Here is a 19,207-nt window from a genome sequence, read left to right on the forward strand (position 1 = left end):
GCTGCTTTTTTTTGTTTGCCTTTCAAAGTAAAACTCCCAAAAATGGGGAATAGGAAAGAAGACAGAAATAAAAATTTGGAAAATAGAAACAGATGGACAATTGACAACTAATATAACAGACCTGAAAAAGCTTAAGCCTAAGCTAGCAATGGGTAAAGCTGAAAACCACATGATTTCAAAAGACTCAGTAATTCTGCACAGAAGGGTAATTACTTGTCTGCAGTACCTAGTCCACAAAAGGTTTGAACATGCATTATAATGGCAACACTGTCATAATCAGAATTTATTTACTGTATAAGAGCATCGAGAAAAATAAAGGTCTGGTATGAGGTTAAATGGACCAAGTAATGTTACTGTGAGGGACTAAAGCATGATATGTAAATTTTCAAGTATTAATTTATAATGAAAATAAAGTATTTCCTAGCAACTGTTTTCCCAAAAGCATGTGGCTATTATAAATGAGGTCCTGGTTTCCTCCTTAGTCCCAGGAGCGGGGGAAGTGAGAAAGACTTTGAGATATAGGAGAGAAAAGGCTCTACTGATACTCTGTGGTGCCTATTTTATTATAGCCTTACTGATTGTCTTACTCGAGGCAACAATGCTTTTTCCATACTTTCCTGTGCTCAGACAAAAGTAACACTTTAAAAAGTAATTTGGTTCACACCTGAAAGGCTGAGTGTGCAAGATCACCAAGATTTTGCATCAAGCACTTAATTAAAACTTTACAAAGTAGCAATTAAAAATATATTTACTTGGTGGTTCATGCTGCTGTAATCTCTTCAAGGACCACACTTTCCTTGGCCCTAATTTTACATGCTATTCTGGAGTCAGGGCAAGTTTTCAAATCTTTCTGCTCTGCTTTTTGCTCACAATTCTCACTATCAATTTGGCAAAAAGCAGTTAGCATAAGTTACACAACTGCCTGAATGCTGGGCTCCCCTGAAATTTCCTCTCCCCAATTAACTAGTCAGTCCTTTAAAATTCAGCATCACTCATAATCTCAGGACACAGACAAAGAATGGACAAGTTCATTGTCAGAATAATGTATGTATGATCTAATTCTTTCTCCCATTTAAAACATCGTGAGCATACTCTTTACTATTTGCATTTCTATGGGCATCCTGCTCTTCTTAATTCCTACCAGAATTGTAGTATTCCTGGCATTCTTTAGATCATTTCTTCTAACTTTTCTAAATCCCTCCTAGAAATCAGCTCCAAAGGCTTAACATACCAGATTTACTCACAGCCACAATACACTCCTATTTTAGAAATTTTCTTTTGGTGGTGGGGAGGGAGATGCTCAAAAGGAACTTGAGATACTGTAGCCCAGACTGTCCTTGAACTTAGTATGTAGTCCAAGCTATCCTTGAATTTACAGCAATCCTTCTTCCTTGGCCTCATGGGATTATCAACTTGTACCAACATACCCGGCTTGGTACCAATTTTCTATGATTTTTTTCACTTTTAGCATCAATTTAAGAAAAGAAAGCTTTGTTTTGGCTCATTTTCAGAGGTTTCCATCCATCATGGCCAGGAGTGTACGGTGGAGAAGAACAGCATACATCATGTAAGCCAGGAAGCAGAGAGAGAAAATGCCTATGTTATTTGGGGCCCATCCTATGGAATGATACTGTCCACATTTCAGTTAATCTTACCCCCTAAGGTAATCATCACAGAAAATGCCCTCATATATGCACTGCTAATTTAAGTGTTTTGTAATTAAATCAGGTTGACAATCAAAATTAACCGTTCCAGGTGAAAATGCAGAGATAGACAAAAATCTACCACTTTACTGGAAAACATGAATTCAAAATAGGGATCCTCTGGAAAAGTAATAAAATCCTTGTAGTCAAGCTTTCTCTGGAGAGTGCAAACCTATATCCTAAAATGAGAGGACCCAAAGAACAGATTAGAGCTCAATTTTCACCTTTAGCTCATTGTACAGTTCCTTCTCTCTTGATTTGGGATTGCTTAGGTTATCCCACAAGCATTTACTTCCCAGATATAATACTAATGAACTACATTACTGAAGTGAATTAAGAAGTAGTCCCCTGCCATTGAGGGCTTACAGTCTAAGAAGGAAAGCAAGTACATAAGTAGGAAGCTGTAATACACAGTGGTCTAATACCATGGAGGAAAGTTACTCAGTTAAGCCTAGAAACTAGCTAGGGAAGGAAGTTCGGAGTTATATGTTCAGTAAGAGGATACCTGAGTTAAATCTTAAAGGATAAGAATTTAGTCAGGTGAACAGAAGAACAAACTATTACAATGAAAACGAAAGGTTAGAGCACAACATAGTTGAATGAATGGTAATAAGGAGAAATATACAGTAGCAGATGTAGAGTGTTATTAATAGGTTGCTACAGAGCTGGGCATGATGGTTCATATCTGTAATCTCTGCTTTGGGAGGCTGAGGCCTGCCTGCCTGAACTATACAGTGAGTTCTAGGCAAGCCTCAACTACAATATTAGACCTGGTTTAAAAGGGGGGAGCAGAACAAAGATGTCCACTGGGATGAACAGGAGGCTGACAGAATCAGACTACAGAAGAACTAGTATGACATACAATTCTGTTATCCTGTGCATCAAGGTGAACCACATTAAGCAGGACAAGGACACTGAGCCACATTCTACATAAATCATTTTAGCAGAGTTATATTGGGGCAAGAATGGAGGTGGGGTAACCAGTTAGGAGGCTACTGCAATAGTTCAGGCAGAAAGTAATGAGGTCCTGAACTAACAAGTAACCTTCTAACAAGTCACCTTCTACAAACACCCAAGTTGACACAATTACCAAGGAGGATCACAGCAGAGCAGTGGCAACAAAAATCCTTGATGCATCAATACTTACCTGTGAACACACACACATACACACACACACACACACACACACACACATGCACGCACGCAAGTGGGTGCGCACACGCATCTATGTTTACATATTATACATTTACGTATACTTTTGTGGGTTTTTATCACTATTACACAATTATGGGTTGTTTTATTCTACATTAATAAAAACGTGTTTAAACCAAAAAGGAAAACAAGCAAAAAGCAAAGCACTCTGTATTCTATTTATCTTACAAGTTCAATTAATAATAAAATTTACCTCCCAAATGCATCATTTTAGTAGAAATAAAACTACAAATTATAGTTTAGGAAGAAAATCAGTTAGGTGTAATCTGTAAAGTTTCTAAAATTAAAAACATCAGATTTCTCAGAATAAATCTACATATATGAAAAACAACAGTAAGGAAATAACACATATAAAAGATACAAAATTTTGTAAGATAAGAATCAGTTGAAGAGATCCGATGTGCAACATTAGTATAAATATATTCTCCCCAACCCCTCGGCTCTTTTGAGGTGTTTCTTTGTTATGTAGCCTTGGCTGTCCTAGAACTTACTATATGGACCAGGCTGGCCTCAAACTCATAGAGACACACCTATCTCTGCCTCCCAAGTGTCAGGATTTAAGGTGTGTGCTTCCATGACAGACAACAATGTACTATATTCTTAAGGATCATGAAGAATGGATTTTGAGTTGCTCTCATTATATAAATAATGTGTGAAATAATGCATATGCTAGCTCAACTGAGCCATTCAAATATATGCATACTTCAGAACACGATATAAACAATAAATGTATATAATCTTGTTAATGAAAATGAGTAAATATGTTTTAAATTAACATGACCTTAGTATTAATTTATTATAAGCCCATTTAATACATAAACCTTAGTGAGACATTCCCATTATACTCATTTCCCAGATCAGAAAACTAAAGCATAAGCAAGTTTACTTTCCTAAATTAATGTTTTCCTGCCTTTAGAAGTCTTATTAAGACCATTAGTAACCATATGTAGATGGAACTATGCGTTTCTAAGAACATTTTAATTTCACAAAGTACTTTGAATTAGAAAATCAAACTTAGGCTTAGGCAATGGAACTAAGACTTTAGAGTCAGTAAAACTCTGATTTAAATCTAGTCTACTACTTACTAACTTGGAGATTTTAGAAAATGACTAATTTCTCAGAGCTTTCAAAGCTAAGATTCAAAGGTTTCTTGTAGATGTTCTATCTGTATAAGAAATGAATCATCAGACACAGGTATCATTTATATGATAACAAACGGCTAAATACTATCTTTAAAATCAAAGTGAAAACAATGTTTAAGAAAAGGCTACTCTTTTCCCTAATATGAATATCGATATCATTAAGTGATAAACTAATTATCCTGACTTTCCCTCACTAACTGGTAAGAATATATAATTAATCCTTGCTAATCTAAGAGCAAATTTACTAGTTTGCAGTTAAGGGAACTGTTTAAAGCAAGAGTAAAGCACACACACCTCTTCTCCCACACACACATACCCCACCAAAGATTTCTACTATTAAGGCGTTAGCTGGGGAAAATCTGAAAATCAGTGCTTGCTCCCTTGTTACTGAGTCTAACCAGAAAACCAAGTATCTCAGGCTGCCTTTGGGATTTGTCACCTGACTGTCACCTCCTCCATTAGAAAAAAGAAAAAAGAAACCTTTGGAAAAACTAAATACTTATCTTACGCAATACTGAGGTTATTTATAATTTTAGTTAATTCAAGTAGTTGTTTTAATACTTCTTATAAAACTCAGTAGATATATTTCAGTATAGAAGTAATCGCCAAAGAAATAAATCTCAGTAAGTCACTGAGATCACAATATGTATCTGTATAGATATATATTAATTACATTTTTAAAAACTCAAAATGCACCACAAACATTACCTTGGTGTTCCTCTAAATCCATGTCAAGTTGTCTAATTTCTTCAATAAACTGATTTATTTTTTCCTTTATATCTGTTAACCTGTTAAAAAATATTAATGAACTTTAGAAGCAACAAAAGAAAAACATAAATGAGCATCATCAAATTGAAATCTTCTCTACTACCAAAACATCATCAAAGATGAAATACATCTGAGAGAATGTGAGAGTTTTGTTAGTCATGTATCTGGCGAGTGAACTGTATTTTGAATATATGAAGATCTCATTTTACTTAATACCACCAATAATAAGTTCACATGAGACTGTACAAAGGACATTAGTAAACCCTTCTTCAAAGATGACATACACATGGTCAACAGTGCATGAAAAGAAACTCAACACCATAAACCATCAAGGAACTACAAGTGAAAACCATAGAAAGGTATTAATTCACATCCATTGGCATGGCTGTTATGAAATGACAAATAGTAAAAAAAGAAATAATACTAAGTGATAAAGATGTACAGAAACCTGGACTCACACACATTACAGGCAAAAATGTAAAATGCCTATTTGTATAGGATATACAATGCTTTTTATGTAGTCATTTGATCTAGACTGGACTCCAAATTTATAAAGTAAAACACAAAGTAACCACATAAGCCAGCAATCCCTGTAGGGAAAAGGGGCCAGCCAAAGAAACACAGCCTGAGCAGAGCCAAAGAAACACACTTTGGCCCTGCAACCAGAACCAAAGAAATGTACCCTGACCCTGAAACCAGTGCCAAAGAAACACACTTTGTCCCTGGAATCAAAGTCAGTGAAAAAAATACACCCTGGCCCTAAAACTAGAGCCAAAAGGCTAAAAAGGACCAGAGAAAGAAACACACTTTTGTCCTGAAACCAGAACCAAACTGACCCTAACCCTGTGCAGAAAACTAGCCAATCCTTGAGCAGTAGCTCTAGCCAATCTGAACTCATCATTGAAATCTGACCAATCCCCACCCTGGAAGCCCTATATAAACCCCGTGGACAGCCACTCTCCTGGATTCTTCCCTCCCAATAAACCCCTTCGATGAGCTTTGGGTGAAGACCTTTTGCGGCAGAGCAGAGAACAGGGCTGTTAACACTTTTGCCAAGGAAACCTTCCCTGGCAGAGCTAAGTTGTTACACTCGGCTCTCCACTCCCAGGAGCAGAGCTGAACTGTAGCAACTTTCCCCGGAAAACCTCCTGCCTGAGCAAAACTGCTACACTAGACAAACATCCCCAGCTGGAAGACCCTGTCCTGCTGGAGCAGAGCGGATACACTAGGGAAGCCTTTCCCTGAAGCAGGGCTGTAAGCAGCTGCGCTTACTGTGGCCGGTAGTAGTCCTTGGCTCCCGAGCTCCAGGATACCTTTCCATCTGAGCTGTGTAACACTCAGTATTCTGTGGCTCCTGAGTGCCACAATACCTGTCCCACCCAATTCGTCCGAAATGCCTACAATTCCTGAACATTTGTACAAAAGAAATAAAAATAAATTCCCACACAGAACCAGCTTCTATATGTTCATGTCAATGATTCCTAATAGCAGCAAAATAGAAACAAGCCAAAGCCTATCAACTGATAAATAAACAAAACATATCAGACGCATACAACAGAATATTAATTGGAATTAAACTACAGATGAGCCTTGAAGCTGTCAGGCTAAATGAAAGCATGTAGCCACAGAGGACCAAAAGCTGTATGATTACACACATGAAACATCCAGAATAGGCAAATATACAGTAACACAGAGTAGGAAGGGCAAGGAAAGCAATGGCTAAAGGCTATGGCATTTTGTTGAGAAGACTCAATGGGGGTGATGGTTGTCCAACTGTAAATATAACAAAAGCTCTGAATGTCATGCTTTAAATATATAATGCACATAAGCCTTCTCTTATTAAAGTTATTTTTCAAAGCAATTACATTAGGCAATGACTCAGAATTAAAAGCGGGATATTGAAAGTTCAGTAAATACTAAATCATGAATGTGAGCTACAGAAAAAATGTCTATAAAGCATGTACTATTATAACTTTAGGATGTAATCTGAAAGATGAATGAATATAAAATGTCCTGGTTCAAAGGTACTTACTGTCTCTCCATGCTGGCTATTTCCTGATTATCTTCTTTAACCTATATAGGCATAAAAAGGAACAGTATTTAAAGAATAACTTATTATTACACTATCTGAAAGAGAACATCACTAAGAAAGCATCACGGATTGCTCCTTCTTCCTCAAATACACTCTTGCCTATTGTCCTGGCCAGTTTTATGACTGCTTGATACAAGCTAGAGTCATCTGAGAGGAGAGAACCTAAATTTGGAAAATACCTCCACAAGATCAGGCTGTAAAGCCAGGCGTTACTGTACACACCACTAATGCCAGCTATTAGGAGGCAGAGAGAGGTGGATCTCTGTGAGTTCAAAACCAACCTGATTCACATAGTGAGTTCCAGGACAGTCAGAGCTGTCTCTAAATAAATACATACATAATTTTTAAAAATCAAGTTGCTTTAAAAAAAAGGTCGAAGGCAAGCCTATATGGCATTTTCTTAATTAGTGATTAATATAAAACGGTTCAGCCCATTTTGGATAGGAATATCCATGGGCTGGTGGTTCTGAGTTCTTTAAGAATGCAGACTGAACAAGCCATGGGGAACAAGTCGGTAAGCAGCAATTGTTCATGGTCCCTGCATCAGCTCCTGCCCTGTTTTCAGTTCTTGCCCTGGCTGCTTCTGATGATAAACTATGATATGAAGTCCAGGTAAAGCCCTTTCCTCCCCAAGTTGCTTTTAGTAATAATGTTTCTTCATAGTGATATAAACTATAACTAGGACACTTATCTACCATGTACCATCAGGTTAACTTATCTTCCAACATGGGTCAGTTAACAATAAATATCTTGAATTCCTCAGAGTCTCCCACACCCTAGGGTACAGCTACCAGATTTGGGAAGCCCCAGTAAAATAAAATTTCAGAAAAACAATCAGTAACTTTTAGGGGACATTTATACCATGCCATGTAGTATTTTGAATACACATAATTCCTTATTCTATAGAAGATATATATATATATATATATCCTAGATTATCTTAAACTCATGGGGTTTTTTGTTTGTTTGTTTGTTTGAGACAAGATTTCTCTATGTAGCCTGGCTGTCCTGGAACTCACTATGTAAACCAGGCTTGCCTCAAACTCACAGAGATCTACATGCTTTTGCCTCCCAAGTCTTGGATTAAACTAGTGTGCCACCAAGCCCACTTAAGCTCAGGTTTAACTAGCAATCCAACTAAAGAGCACTCTCTCCTTTCCTGCCCGTAATCTTTTCTTTGTAAGGAATTTCTGAAGTTTTAGATTAAAAATATTTTATATTTTATTACATTTTAATAAATTTTTTATTTAGAAACAATCTTATTTTACATATCAATTCCCCCATCCTGTTCCCTCTCCCTCCCATTCTCCAATGCCCCCTACCAGTCCCCCCAACCCACCCACTCCCCACTCCCCAAGGATAGTTAGGTTTTTCATGGGGGATCATCAAAGTCTGTCGCATCATTTGGGGGAAGGGCGTAGGCCCTCCTCAAGTGTATCTGGGCTGAGAGAGTATCCCTCCATAGGGAATGGGCTCCCAAAGTCCATTTGTGCACTAGGGATAAATACTCATTCCACTGTTAGAGGTCCCATAGACTTCCCAGGCCTCCTAACTGGCACCCACATTCAGAGGTCTTGGTTCAGTCCAATGCTGGTTCCCCCCCGCTTTACGACTGGGGTCTATGTGCTCTCATTAGGTCAGGTCAGCTGTTTCTGTGGATTTCTCCAGCACAGTCTTGACTTCTTTGCTCTTCCCTCCTCCCCTCTCTACAACTGGATTCCAGGAGTATGGCTCAGTGCTTAGCTGTGGGTGTCTGCTTCTGCTTCCATAAAGGCCCACAACCAAAAATAAAATTTTATTACATTTTAATTTATTTACTGTATGTGGGGGGGTCACTATAGCACAAGGACAACTTGAAGAAACTAGCTCTCCTTCTACCTCATGGGCTCTTGGGATTAATCTCAGGCAGCCTTTACCTGCTGAGACATCTGACAAACCAAGATTTAGACTTTAAGATCATCCTAGATTGTGTGTGTGTGTGTGTGTGTGTGTGTATTTATATGGGTGGTTTTTGCTTGTACATATTTCTATGCACAACTTTTTTTAAAAGATTTATTTATTACGTGTGCAGTGTTCTGCCCAGAAAAGAGCATCAGATCTCATTATAGATAGTTGTGAACAACCTTGTGGTTGCTGGGAAGTGAACTCAAGACCTCTTGAAGAGTAAGCAGTGCTGTTAACCTCTGAGCCATCTCTCCAGCCCCTAAGATCATTCTAGAAAGATTGATTCTAACAGTCAGTGAATTGATCCATAAGGTTCCAAAAGCCCACAACGCACAAGAAAAAAAAAAAAAAAAAAAAAAGAGCCTCAGAGGAGTTCCTGGAGAGACCTCTGTCCCATATGAAGAAAAAGTTCTCTGAAGGATCCTTGACTCATTTCAGCATAAACATGTTCACTGTAACTTACAGCTAAGTTAAAACAACCAAGAAGTAGTGGAAAAGCTATGGGATACATGCTATGTGATTATGTCATTTATAATTTATAATTTCATATAACAGTTAAATTCCATTGTCTTCATGAAGGCATTGATTCTAACCACACCAAAGTCATCAGATTTGGGATACTTCTTCTTGTAGAGATTAATTAATAAATTAATAATTAATTAATTAATTAATAAAACTTATTTTCAGTGAGATTATCTAACCACTTAAATCACCAATAAAGAAGTATCCATAAAATAATGGCTAAAATATGCATGAAAAAAATTAAAAATAAGTACTTACTCTAAAACCAAATTATTCAAGAAAGTAAGATTTTTCTATATTTTCTTGGCTCAGTATTTTATATTGAAGTGAAGCTAACTATTGTTTTTGAATAATAATCACATTGGTTTTCTGCTTAATTCAAAGCTCTTAAAACAAATAAATGGCTGGAAGTTGGTGTGCACGCCTTTAATCCCAGCACTCAGGAGGCAGAGGCAGGTGTATCTCTTGGTTTGCCGCCCGCCTGGTCTACAGAGTGAGTTCCAGGACAGCCAGGGCTGTTATACAAAGAAACCCTGTCTCAAAACAAACAAACAGCAAAACCCCAAAATAAACAAATAACTTTCTTCCCCTACCTGCTTAAGCAGTCTCTCCCTCTCCTCCATTGGCGATCCCATGCTTTTGTCTTCTGCAATCATTTGATCTCGATGGGCCTCTAACTCATAAAGCTTTTCATGTAGCAATACAGCTTCTTGTTTTATCTGGGAGTGTGCTATTTCCTAGGAACCAAAAGGAGAGACTTGAGTTGGTCTTTGTAGAGACAGGAAGTTGAGATAAAGTAACGAGGCTGTTCATTCCAACATGACTGGTGTCCTCAGACAGACACCAGAGCTCACACAGAATGCAAACTGATACATAGATAGCACAGGTAGTAGCTGCAGGGAAGAAGCTGCCTTAAGGAGTGCTGTCAGTGACTGGTGAGGAGGAAGAAACCAGCACACCGCAGAATCTCAGAGGGAGCAAACTCTGCTGACACACGTGACTTTTAACCTCCGCAAACACAGGAAAATAAAAGTTGACTGCTTTGCTAAGCCAGGTCGTGACCGTTTGTCCCAGGAACACTGGGACGCTCATGCAGGTACAGCAGTTGTGGTGTATTTACCACAGTTCCACTTTCACAGAGATAATGTCTAAAATGAAACAGATGTGATCAAATTCTTTTAGATAAAAAGAGCTAGAAGTGACTGCAGTGATAAAAATGAATAAATTGATTTTGAACCTATGATTTATTGGTCTGTGGAACTATATATTCCTCTTCTGGTCTCTGTATGCACCAGGTATGCACATGGTGCACATACATGCATGCAGACAAAATACTCCTACACATAAAATAAAAATAAACCTTTTTTTAAAATGTACATTTTCTCATCAGTCCTCCTTCTCTGTCACTGGATTCCTTGAGTTCAGCCGAGTGTTTAGCTGTGGGAGTCTGCCTCTGCTTCCATCAGCCATTGAATGATGAGCAAAGGGATTAAGACTGGGCTGGTTTAACCCCCAGAAACAGCTGACCTGACAAGGGTTAACTCTTGACTCCCAGACTGATGTGAATCCAGCATGGAACTGATCAAGACCCCCTGAATATGGGTTCAGTGAGGAGACCTAGGTAATCTATTGAGCCTTGGGTAGTAGATCAGTATTGATCCCGGGTATACAAATGGACTTTGGGTGCCCATCCAACAATGAGAGATGCATTCTCACCCTGGACTCCCAGGGAAGGGTCTAGGCCCTGCCCTGGATGAAATGACAGACTATGGACACCCCCATGGAGGGCCTCACCCTCTCTGGGGAAATGAGGGGATATTGGAGGGGTTGGTGGGAGGACATGGGAGGAGGGGAGGGAAAGGGAGAGGGATCTGGAATTGATATGTGAAGGAACCTTGTTTCTAATTTAAATTTAAAAATAAAAATTGTAAAAAAAATGTACCATTTCAATGGAGATTAATAATAACCACAAAAAACAACTAACATAAATTTGCAAAGCTGTTTTACTCATAAACACTACATAATACACTAATTTAAAATAATGAAAGATAGCTCTAAGATTATGCAAAGACAGTCAAAAAAGTGATATTAATGTGTGTGTGGAGGGGATGCACTACAAGTGTCATATCCAATTTCAAACATGAATTCTATTTGAAGTTTTCCGATATTTTAAAAGCAAGACAGAATTACAGCATTGCTGTGAAGGTTAAATGAACATACTGGTGATATGTATAAAGAACTCATAAAATTGAATAACGAAGAAATGAACGTCAAAGTAGTTCTGTCTGAGAGGGGTAAGAAACAAACATTTTATGCTATCTTTTTTCAGTTTTAAAACCATATACATTCACTTTATCTTGTAAACTAAAACTCTTTAAAGAAGAAAAATACAGAAACAGGGAGATAAGTGATATCAGAAAGCATGAAATCCATGAAGAGTCAATAAAAGGTTTTAAAGAAGGTCATACTTTGAAAACCTGTACTCCACAAAATTCGAAAATTTAAAGGAAATGGATGACTTCCTGGACAGCTATCATTTGCCAAAACTAAATCAAGAACAGATAAGCAATTTAATAGACCTATAACCCCTATGGAAATAGAAGCTGTCATCAAAAGTCTCCCAACCAAAAAAAGTCCAGGTCCAGATGGCCTCAGTGCAGAATTCTACCAGAAATTCAAAGAACAGCTTATACCAATTCTTCTCAAAGTGTTCCACACAATAGAAGCAGAAGGGTCTTTGCCAAACTCTTTCTATGAGGCTTCAATAACCTTGATCCCCAAGCCACACAAAGATACAACTAAGAAAGAGAACTTCAGACCAATATCCCTCATGAACATTGATGCAAAAATACTCAATAAAATACTGGCAAATCGGATCCAAGAACACATCAAAACAATCATTCACCACGATCAAGTAGGTTTCATCCCAGGGATGCAGGGATGGTTCAACATACGAAAATCCATCAACGTAATCCACCATATAAACAAGCTGAAAAACAAAAATCACATGATCATCTCACTAGATGCTGAAAAAGCCTTTGACAAAATCCAACACCCCTTCATGATAAAGGTCTTGGAGAGATCTGGGATAACAGGGACATACTTAAACATAATAAAAGCTATATACAGTAAACCAACAGCCAACATCAAACTAAATGGACAGAAACTCAACGCAATTCCTCTAAAATCAGGAACAAAACAAGGCTGTCCACTCTCTCCATACTTTTTCAATATGGTACTTGAAGTTCTAGCTATTGCCATACGACAACAAAGGGGGATCAAGGGGATACAAATTGGGAAGGAAGAGGTCAAACTTTCACTGTTTGCAGACGATATGATAGTTTACATCAATGACCCAAAGAACTCTACCAGGGAACTCTTACAGCTGATTAACACCTTCAGCAAAGTGGCAGGCTACAAGATCAACTCAAGAAAATCGGTAGCCCTACTATATACAGATGATAAAAGGGCTGAAAGAGGAATCAGAGAAACATCACCCTTTACAATTGCCACAAACAACATAAAATACCTTGCGGTAACGCTAACCAAACAAGTGAAAGACCTGTATCGTAAGAACTTTGAATCTTTAAAGAAAGAAATTAAAGAAGCCCTCAGAAAATGGAAAGATCTCCCATGCTCTTGGATAGGTAGGATCAATGTAGTAAAAATGGCAATCCTGCCAAAAGCAATCTACAGATTCAATGCAATCCCCATTAAAATCCCAGCACAATTCTTCACAGACCTTGAAAGAACAATAATCAATTTTGTATGGAAAAACAAAAGACCCAGGATAGCCAAAACAACCCTGTTCAACAAGGCAACGTCCGGAGGCATCACCATCCCTGACCTCAAGCTCTATTACAGAGCTATAGTCCTGAAAACAGCTTGGTATTGGCACAAAAATAGACAGGTAGACCAATGGAATCTAATTGAAAACCCGAGTATTAACCCACACACGTACGAACATCTGATCTTTGACAAAGAAGCTAAAAATATACAATGGAATAAAGAAAGCATCTTCAACAAATGGTGCTGGCATAATTGGAGACTGGCATGTAGAAGAATGCGGATCGATCCATATCTATCGCCATGCACAAAACTTAAGTCCAAATGGATCAAAGACCTCAACATAAATCCAGCCACACTGAACCTCTTAGAAAGTGGGTGGTACCCTTGAACAAATTGGTACAGGAGACAGCTTCCTGAACATAACACCAGTAGCACAGACAGTGAGATCAACAATTAATAAATGGGACCTACTGAAACTGAGAAGCTTCTGTAAGGCAAAGGACACAGTCAGCAAGGCAAAAAGGCAGCCCACAGAATGGGAAAAAATATTCACTAATCCCACATCTGACAGAGGGTTGATCTCCAAAATTTACAAAGAACTCAAGAAGCAAGTCTCCAAAACACCAAAGGACCCTATTAAAAAGTGGGCTGCAGAACTAAATAGAGAGTTTTCAATAGAGGAGTCTAAAATGGCTGAGAGGCACTTGAGAAAGTGCTCAACATCCTTAGCCATCCGGGAAATGCAAATCAAAACAACTCTGAGATACCATCTCACTCCTGTCAGAATGGCTAAAATCAAAAACACCAATGACAATTTATGCTGGAGAGGATGTGGTGAAAGGGGGACACTCCTCCATTGCTGGTGGGAGTGCCAACTGGTTCAGCCACTTTGGAAATCAGTATGGAGATTCCTCAGAAAAATGGGAATAAACCTACCACAAGACCCAGCAACTGCACTCTTAGGCATATATCCAAAAGATGCCCATTCATACAACAAAGATGTCTGTTCCACTATGTTCATAGCAGCTTTGTTTGTAATAGCCAGAACTTGGAAGCAACCTAGATGTCCCTCACCCGAAGAGTGGATAGAGAAAATGTGGTACATCTACACAATGGAGTACTATTCAGCAGGAAAAAATAATGGAATCATGAGATTCGCAGGCAAATGGATGACACTAGAAGAAACCATCCTGAGTGAGGTAACCCAGTCACAAAAAGAGAAACATGGCATGTACTCTCTCATATATGGATTTTAGACATAGATCTGGGGAGTGCCAGCCTACAATCCTATGGCCAGAGAGTCTGGGAAACAGAAACTTCATTCATTGGCTGATCGAAGAAGAGGCAGACTCCCTTGGTTAAGTACTGAGCTGAACTCAAGAAAGCCAGTAACAGAGAGGGAGGACTGATGATCAAAGGGATTAAGACTGGGCTGGTTTAACCCCCAGAAACAGCTGACCAGACAAAGGTTAACTCTTGAATCCCAGGCATCAGCCTGGGAATCCAGCATGAGACTGATCAAGACCCCCTGAATCTGGGTGTCAGTGAGGAGGCCTAGGTAATCTATTGAGCCTTGGGCAGCAGATCAGTACCCATCCCAAGTATACACACGGACTTTGGACTCCCATAGAACAATGTGAGGTGCACTCTCACCCTGAACTCTTGGGGAAGGGTCTAGGCCCTGCCCTATATGAAATGACAGACTATGGACACCCCCATGGAGGGCCTCACCCTCCCTGGGGGAATGAGGGGATAACGGGGGGGGGGGGCTTGGGGGGAGGGCACGGGAGGAGGGGAGGGAATGGGAGAGGGACCTGGAACTGACTTGTGAAGCAACCTCGTTTCTTATCTAAATTTAAACTGGAAAATAAAATATAAAAAAAAAAGAAGGAATAAAGAAAATGCAAGGGTTACAGTCTCAAATGATTTATCTCCCCTCCCTTTTCCTGTTTTTAATCTCCTATACTATAAACTGCAGTTACATTTTTGCACAGCACTGTAGGGCAATGATTTGCTTTGTACCCAGTAGTTACTAAAGAAACAACAACAACAACAACCAATGTATTTCTTGCCTATCTGAGACTTTTGTGGTCCAGAATGGGAAGAAGATATATTGAACTCCTGTTAGTAAACTGCTGAGTGCATGCGTTCAGTTAATGTTCCCCTGAATCATCTCAGAGCTTAGTGACAGGAAAGCACTCCCATGACTTATACTCACGGTTTCTAGGCTCTCCTTTTTTATGTTCAGTGAATCTAGTTGTTGCTGAAGTGTGTCTAATTCCTAAAGGGAAAAAAGGCAAATAATAATTTTTCATTTTTTAATATATCACCTATAAATGTGATAAAGTAGATTTTGTAAATATATTCAATTTCTATCTTTTCATAGTGACTACAACTTACCAAGATTTCATTCTATTTGGGATAGTTCCTTTCATTAGTTCTAAAAGCCTTCCCACACCGGGCGTTGGTGGCACAAGCCTTTAATCCCAGCACTAGAGAGGCAGAGGCAGGTGGATCTCTGTGAGTTTGATACTAGTGAGTTCCAGGACAGCCTCCGAAACAATACAAAGAAACCCTGTCTCAAAAAAAAAAAAAAGTGTTCCCACATAACTTCAAAACCACAATTATCCTACCAGTGTTCTGATCATAGTAATTATCAGAAACCTTCAAATTAGTGATGTCATTGTTCAAAATCAAGATTTAAAATTCTAATCTTTAGCCACATTCTCACGTCTTTTGACTGTTTTGGGGCCAAGACTTACATATACATAGGAAGAGGACAAAGGGAGAAAGATGGAGGGAAAGACAGCTGGCCACAGAGGGAAAAGGAAAGAGGAGAGAGAAGGAGGAGAGAAGAAAGAACCAGTGATTAGTCATTCATAACCCTGTATAAAATTTAATACACTGAGCCGGGCGGTGGTGGCGCACACCTTTAATCCCAGCACTCGGGAGGCAGAGGCAGGCGGATCTCTGTGAGTTCGAGGCTGGGCTGGACCGATAGCCTCCAAAACAATACAGAGAAACCCTGTCTCGAAAAACCAAAAAAAAAAAAATTTAATACACTTTGGTAATAGCTTGGCATTTCTACAATATTCTTTCTTCAATGACTCATTTTATCCAATAAATTTTGTCTAAGATAAAAAAAATTCTACTAATGTTAAATGAAGGAATATCTGGGAAATAAACAATATTCATTACTGGTGATTATTGGCCCAATTTTTTGGTAATCCTTCAGGAAGAGTGTTATCTGGGTTTGAATAAGTATGGCGATGGTTACCTCTGAGAGGATTATCAGCAGGCACACTAAACTGTTCTTTTAAAAAATCAGGGACATAACAGGTAAAAAGGTTTTCTGCTTATCAAACACGGAGGAAAATGAAAGAAAACTAATATCCATGGGCCTCTGGCTTATGAACCCCATTAATATTTTCAGACCATGTGTGGTGGTGCATGCCTTTAATCCCAGCACTTAGGAGGCAGCGGCAGGAGGCAGAAGCAGAAGGATCCCTGTGAGTTCAATACCAGCCTGGTCTAAAGAACAGGTTTCAAGGCAGCCATAGCTACATAGTGAGACCTTTCTCAAATAAATAAGTTCATGCAAGTGTATTCATATACCTTTATGACATATAAGACTGAAAGGTGCAGAGAACTAGATGATTACGTATTTTTTAAAGCTACAACACCATGCAACATACAAAAATGAATCCTGTATCAGTGCTTCTCACACTTCAAAGATCGCAGAAATTAGCTGAGGATTTTGTTACAGTTCAGTGCTTAGAGAGACACTGATGTTCTTTTTCAAATAGTCCCTTGACCACATGGAGCATGGTGCTACATGCCTACATGCCTAGCACACACTCCAGGATATTACCTGCAACAGTTTCTCGTTTGTAGTTTTCATTTCTATGTACTTGACTTGTTTTTCAGGAGACATATTTTTGATAATGCTGTCTGCTGCTTGCTTTTCTTGTTCAACTTCTTCTTCTACACTTCTGATTTGTTTTTCCTTCCTGAAATCAAAAGCATGGAGTGTTCCTGTTAGTTTATTGAGGAAAAAATATCAAATAATTTTATTTAGGGGTACTTAAAAACAAAATCAACCATAGTATATAAAAGAAAGTCCTTATATTTCTATTTTAAAAGTATATAAAACTTGATCCCCTTAGCACACACTTTTCTCTTCTGCATTCCCAAATTCAGTTTCTTTATTCTCCATGTAAATGTATGAATAAAAGAGAAAGATTATCACATACAATCTCTCAGGCCTTGTGTACAAACGAGGGTTCATTTAACCTTTTGGAGATCTTTAGTGATATGCCTTAAAATCAGAGGGCAGAGCTAGCCACTAGCTGACCACAGACATCTGGAGGTGTGTACAGACAGGAAGTGAGAGAGAGGAATGTAGGTGGGAGGAAACTGGAACTTGGTCTCTTCAGTCTGAGGATCTTATAGAGGTAAGAGCTCTAGTGCTGGCTGCTCTGATCTTTCAGCTTTCACCCCCTAATATTTGACTCCAGGCTTTTATTATTAAGGCCTATTAGAACTTTTGTTACAGAGATGACACTTCCAAAGTAAGTTTTAGTTTTAAAATAGTGACTTTCAAACATCAGTTACAGCATTCTTTGATCAAGTTAAACTCTTGATAGAAAGTTACTACATAAATCATGGTAATTCTGACTGAACTGGCCAATATGGAAAGCTACACTGCAATATAAATACTTTTTTCAGAATTATTTATCTTATGTGATTGAGTGTTTTGATACATGTATGTATGTGCTGTGTGTGTGTGCCTGGTGCCCACATAAGTCAGAACAGGTCGTCATATCCCTGCAACTAAATCTACAGAGATTTGTGAGCCACCATGTGGGTGCTGGGAATCAAACCCCAGTCCTCTGCAAAAACAAGTGCTCCTAACCACTGAGCCATTGTGCCCGCCCCACAATTTGACTTTTTTTTATAAAGAAAATCACAGATTGGGCAAGATGGTTCACTGAGTCAAAGTGCTTGCTGCACATGCCTGATAATCTTTAAATCTATGGAACCCAAAGCAGGCAGCAGGACAGACCAAATTTATACATTCGCCATGCTGAGCACTCAAGGTGCATATGTGTACACAACAACGATAAAGCTCTAATAAAAACTTAAAAAGAAATTATACCTTAAGATCAAAAATACACTTTGCTTAAATGTGCTTTCACCTATGGCTTTAAATTCAATGCTGTAGTGGTTTGAAAGAAAATGGCCCCTAAAGGAGGTGTGGTCCTGTTAGAGGAAGTGCGTCACTGTGGGGTGTCCTTTGAGTTTTCTTTTGCTCAAGCTTCCCTCAGTGTGACTTCCTGCTGCCTGCAAGATGTAGCACTCTCAGCTTCAGCACCATGTCTGCCTGCACACCACCATGATCCCCTTCATGATGATAATGGATTAAACTTCTGGAATTTTAAGTGAGCCATCCCCAATTAAATGTTTTCGTTGTAAGAGTTTCCAAGGTTGGGCTGGAGAGATGGCTCAGTTGTTAGAGTACTGGCTGCTCTTCCAGAGGTCCTGAGTTCAATTCCTAGCAACCACATGGTGGCTGACAACCATCTGTAATGAGATCTGGTGCCCTCTTCTGGTGCTCAGGCATACATGCATGGAAAACACTGTATATATAATAAATAAATAAATCTTTTTTAAAAAGTTGCCAAGGTCATGGTGTCTCTTCACAGCAACAAAAATCCTAAGACAAATGGGTATTTAACAGGCATGTTTTAGCACCATAATACACTCATTTCCTGAAAATATAACTATTATACAATAATAGTATTTTTATTAATTCTTTGAGAAGCATATAATGTATCTGATCCCCTATTCCTCTCATATCTATCCTCTCTACCCTCACATAGCTCCCTCTCTCTCCCCAACTTTTGGATTATCTCTTGTGCCCTCAGTACACTGTAGTTTATATTAAGCAATTCTCACGGGAGTGGAGCCTGTCCTAGAGTATGGTTGACCTACTGGGGTTATTTCATTAAAGAAAACTGAGAGAATTTATTTGC

The 19,207-nt window shown here is 38.7% G+C and overlaps 1 protein-coding gene across 3 annotated transcripts in view; it reads right to left on the reverse strand.

Moving 5' to 3' along the window:
• Positions 1-19,207, reverse strand: part of Ift74 (intraflagellar transport 74) — an 84,133-nt gene that overhangs the window by 33,875 nt on the left and 31,051 nt on the right. For all 3 annotated transcript variants that reach the window (XM_040757158.1, XM_040757157.1, XM_040757159.1), the window contains 5 exons: positions 17,044-17,182; positions 15,391-15,453; positions 9,977-10,120; positions 6,858-6,898; positions 4,766-4,845 (listed from right to left, as the gene is read on the reverse strand). In XM_040757158.1, coding sequence (XP_040613092.1) covers positions 4,766-4,845; positions 6,858-6,898; positions 9,977-10,120; positions 15,391-15,453; positions 17,044-17,182 — 467 coding nt within the window. The remainder of the gene's footprint in view (positions 1-4,765; positions 4,846-6,857; positions 6,899-9,976; positions 10,121-15,390; positions 15,454-17,043; positions 17,183-19,207) is intronic.

Source organism: Mesocricetus auratus, unplaced genomic scaffold (genome assembly GCF_017639785.1).
Source record: "Mesocricetus auratus isolate SY011 unplaced genomic scaffold, BCM_Maur_2.0 Super-Scaffold_100014, whole genome shotgun sequence".
NCBI lineage: Eukaryota > Metazoa > Chordata > Mammalia > Rodentia > Cricetidae > Mesocricetus > Mesocricetus auratus.